Here is a 5,000-nt window from a genome sequence, read left to right as displayed (position 1 = left end):
GGAAAGCCCGACCTGCCTAGTCCCCAGAACACCTCCCCATGGTCCTAAAGTCTGCCTTGTATAGGCCTGGTAAGGGAATTCACCCGTGTTTAAACTAAGTGGAACCCAAACGCAGCTTGGGGCACCACAACACACACACACACACACACACACACACACACACCCATAACCATACACATACACATACACACACACTCAAAAACATACACACACACTCTTAACATACAATGATATGCAGGAGTAACACAAACAAATAATGATATGGACCATATACGGCTTAAATAAGTGCATATTAATAATAATTATACATCCATCACCTCCTCATCATCATCACTGTGGACCTCTACAGCACCTCACACACACACACACACACACACACACACACACACACACACACACAGACACAGACACAGACACAGACACACACACACACACACACACACACACACACACACACACACACACAGACACACACACACACACACACACACACCTCCCATAGTCTCAGAGTGATACACAACTAAGACACACACACACACACACACACACGCACACACCTCCCATAGTCTAAGAGTGACACACACCTCCCATAGTCTAAGAGTGATACACAACACACACAGACACACACACACAGACACACACACACACACCTCCCATAGTCTAAGACTGATACACAACTAAGAGTGATACACAACACACACACACACACACACACACACACCACACACACACACACACACACCTCCCATAGTCTAAGAGTGATACACAACTAAAGGGGCTATTATAGTCGTTTTTTACGCAGAAACGTAAGCACGTAAGCACGTAAGCACGTAAGCACGTAAGCACGTAAGATACGTAAGAGCCGCTTGCGCAGTTACGTAACCCCTCTTACGTGCTTAAGTGCGTCTCACTAAATGTGTAACTATCCGACAAAGCTACGCCAGCCGTTCGCAGCTCGCAAGACTGTGATTGGTCTGCTAACCACATCCTTTCAGGAGTCTCAGACCCCATGCAGACGGACTCTAGTTTGCCTGAACCCGGGTTCATTTTTCACACCTATTTCACACCTACCCACTTTTTACATCGCGTGCACATGAACCCAGTGAATCCGATTGACTCAGCTGTAGTACATCCCCCACGCCTGTTGGTGGCGCTTTGGTGCTACAGACAACTGAAGAAAACGGAGAAGAAGACAGGAGCATGCTATCAAAATAACATATGACAGTAGTTGAACTCCAACTAGCAACGTTTAGCTTAGCCGCATAGCCTACATTTAATCTGCACAGTAACACATTATGGTGGTTTATAAAATCAGTGGTAAGAGCAGACTGTAGGTTAAGCGAAAAATTATTATATTTGTTATTGATAATAAAGAGTTTAGAACAGTGCAACAAAGCAATGTGCAACATGACATGTCTGAATTGTTTAAATGCCTGTGCTTTATGGAGATGCTGAGCTTGAGCAGGAGAGACCACAATGCAAGTGCTGTGGATCCTGGATGTTTCATGGTTTACAATTGCTTCCAATTTCATGGTTTTATTACTAACAACAAATGTAGGCTATTGTTGAGGGCTTTGTCCTTCACGTACTGTAGGCTACCTCTGAAGTAACGTTAACGCTAGCTAGTAGCTATCGCTATCGTTGTCTGACAGGACTAAAGCTAACGTAACATTCATCTGTTTTGAAACTTCCGTCTATAAATAAAAAATCTTTTCACGTCAGATTTGCTCATATAGGCTATTGCTGACACTTTTAAAAACTGGTTTTTGAAAAATGGTCTGATGCAAATAGATTAAACAGTGATAGATTAAAGTGTGGCCCGTTAATGTCATCCCTTTCCTAAAATAGATACATTTGTATTAATCCCGTTAGGGAAATTCACGTGGAAAAGGAGCAAGGTAATGGGAAGAATTTATTTTTTTTAAACTGGAGAGCTGTTATAACTGGCTTCCAAACTCACTGCGCCATGGCAACCCATTCAGTTATTAAATAATGCCTGTTGTGTCCGTTGTTCTGGCTGGTCTAATGATGCGATCACGTGGGGCAATCCGATTAGGTATGCGGATAGCGTGCAGACGAACACCAACAGCAATCGGATTCGGAGGTTACTCACTTTGGACCCCCGATTCGAGGGAGTGCGGATACAGTGTGCGGATACAGTGCGTTCGTCTGCACGATAGGGCTATCCGGAGTCGGGGTTCACCGGGTTCAGACAAACTAGAGTCCGTCTGCACTCAGCATCACATTTCAGGTTTCATAGCATAATACCGCCATTTTTAAAAGCCATGGCAGAACCCAAGAAGACCGCACTCAGAACACACACACACACACACACACACTCACACACTCACTCACACACCTCCCATACAAAACATGAAAGACACACACACACACACCTTCCATACAAAACATGAAAGACACACACACACACACACACACACCTCCCATACAAAACATGAAAGACACACACACACACACACACACACACACACACACACCTCCCATACAAAACATGAGACACACACACACACACACACACACACACACACACACCTCCCATACAAAACATGAAAGACACACACACACACACACACACCTCAGTCAGTTCTCTCAGTAAGTGATACAATCTCTCCTGAAGTTTACAATACAGAAATGCAGAATACCTATAATTGCCTACACACACAAACACACACACACACACACACAGACACACACACACACACACACACACACCGACACACAGGCACTCATCAGGGAGCGTGTAAGCAGGATATGTCTCGTGATTCTAATGTGACTGCGCTGAGATTGGATGGACCAGGCCACGAGTGTGTGTGTGTGTGTGTGTGTGTGTGTGTGTGTGTCCACTAGTCTAGTGACTTAAATTATCCCCCCCCCCCCATCACACTCAAGACTCCCTTCAGACAGACGGAGAGGAAAACGATGTGTCCCCCATAGGATGATTTAGGGTTGATTTATTCTTATGCTTTTATTTAACACATGACATGATCCTCTGAATTAACTGTATACATTTAGTATTATGCATGCCCCAAAACATGATCGAATGTATATGACTCCTTACCTCCCCCAGACTGAACCCAGAGGCACACACACACAAGTACACACACACAAGTACAGACTGGTCCCAGATACACACACACACACATACACACAAGTACAGACTGGTCCCAGAGACACACACACACACACACACACACACACACACACATTTCAGTCAAACTGATATTAGCACCAAAAGCAATCAAACACTGAAGATGGAACAGAAGTAGACCTAAATGATAGGCTACACAATATATATAAATATATATTACCACGTATGGAAAAGTCAATGTAAATAAAACATGAAATTCAGCTCCACACACACACACACACACACACACACGATGAGTAAAGAGGATAGAAATGATTTGTCTTCCAGTGTCTCCAAAACGCATATTTTAAGGTGTTTTTAATATTTATTTTGTTCGCTATTTCAATGAAAACGACTCTGACGTCAATTCCCCTTTTCCCTCGAGGGCATGATCCCAGAGTTCGCCTCTAACTTACACCTCTTCATCGAGAGCGTGACGGAAACACAGAGTTGACTGCGGTGACGAGGCAGGAGTGGGGCGTGGCGAGGCAGGAGTGGGCGTGCCCAGTGAGGAAGAGCCTACCAGCGTCCCAGGCAGTACATCTCGAGACCGCCGTTAGTGCCTCGTCCCCCTCACTTCACAGCAACACGTTCCACCCGGCATCTCCACCACAGCAGCATCGCCATGAGGTTGTCCACGGCTTTCCGTAGTGCGTGTCGGAACCTCCCGGTGGGTCCAGGCCACGCGCCGCCCCGGCACGGCGCCCGTCTGCTCGGTACACAGAGGAGTTCCATGCCACTTCGAGTCGGGAGGCACCGCGTCCCCGCGCGTGATGCCAGCACAGGCAGCGGCCGAACACCTGAAGCGGCGGTAAAGTTCAGGAAACAGCCCGCGAGCAGACATGGATCTACCGGCGAACACGCCATCAGGTAAACCCAACCGAGACAATAGGTAGCGGTAAACACGCTATCAAGATATCCCCGCTAAGACCAGTAAAAGTGGGGATGTGCATGAATTGTATGGATTGAATTCGATTGAAAACCCAAAACACGGTAAATGAATGACAGACAGACAGATGTTATTGTCTAATTCTCTGGTGTTCTTACCTGACTCGTGTACGTGTATTTAAATAGACGACTACAGCATATCAACTTTGAGCAAAGTTTTAACGATCACGGCTAGGGCTGAACACGGTTCCTGCTGCCTAGCGTAACGTTCCTCATTTGCCCCAGCAGCCCACGTGCACTTAAATGAGTTGAGTGAGTGACTTTTCATCGCGACGTTTTAAAAAAAAGTCCGTTGATGTATGTCACGCTCGCTCAGAGAGCTGGATTGTGGGTCAGTGTTACACTACTTGAACTTAAATGAACCCTGCCGGCGCTTTCTCCAGTTCTCACTGACGCGGCAAGGAGCCTATCTGTCCAGGGAAGCCTCTTCTTATTGAGAGACTCGGAGTAGCTGACGCAATGACTGCTGTTTGCGGACAGATAGGCTGCTGTGATTGAGAGACTCGGAGTAGGAGAAGCAGTGTGTGTGTGTGTGTGTGTGTAATGACCGCTGCCTCCGGTCAGATAGGCTGCTGTGATTGAGAGACTCGGAGTAGCTGACAGTGTTGCCAACTTCAGATGCTTTTTCAGTGCTTTGTCGACACAATAATAATGACAGAAAAAAGTCGCTAGATTTGTCGCTAGTCGCTTTTTGCTAATAAAGTCTCCAAGGGGGTCTGCAAAGTCGCCAGATATAGCGACAAAGTCGCTAAGTTGGCAACACTTACTAGCTGAAGCAATGATGGCTGTCTCCGGACAGATAGGCTGCTCTGATTGAGAGACTCGGACTCGGAGTATCTGAAGCAATGACCGCTGCCTCTTCATCCGCTCATGTTTCTCAATACAAACCTGTTGAACTGCACGC

At 46.3% G+C, this 5,000-nt stretch overlaps 2 protein-coding genes across 2 annotated transcripts in view; one reads left to right on the top strand and one right to left on the bottom strand.

The window, feature by feature from the left end:
- Window positions 1-4,315, bottom strand: part of stx11b.1 (syntaxin 11b, tandem duplicate 1) — a 16,643-nt gene extending 12,328 nt beyond the window's left edge. The window contains exon 1 of the mRNA XM_012838126.3: window positions 4,196-4,315. The gene's annotated coding sequence lies outside the window, so the exon portion shown is untranslated. The remainder of the gene's footprint in view (window positions 1-4,195) is intronic.
- The window catches only part of mthfd1l (methylenetetrahydrofolate dehydrogenase (NADP+ dependent) 1 like), a 36,817-nt gene continuing 35,489 nt past the window's right edge, over window positions 3,673-5,000 (top strand). The window contains exon 1 of the mRNA XM_031581286.1: window positions 3,673-4,018. Coding sequence (XP_031437146.1) covers window positions 3,774-4,018 — 245 coding nt within the window. The 5' untranslated portion in view covers window positions 3,673-3,773. The remainder of the gene's footprint in view (window positions 4,019-5,000) is intronic.

Source organism: Clupea harengus, chromosome 15 (assembly GCF_900700415.2).
Source record: "Clupea harengus chromosome 15, Ch_v2.0.2, whole genome shotgun sequence".
NCBI lineage: Eukaryota > Metazoa > Chordata > Actinopteri > Clupeiformes > Clupeidae > Clupea > Clupea harengus.
This window is presented reverse-complemented; position numbering and strand designations above follow the sequence as displayed.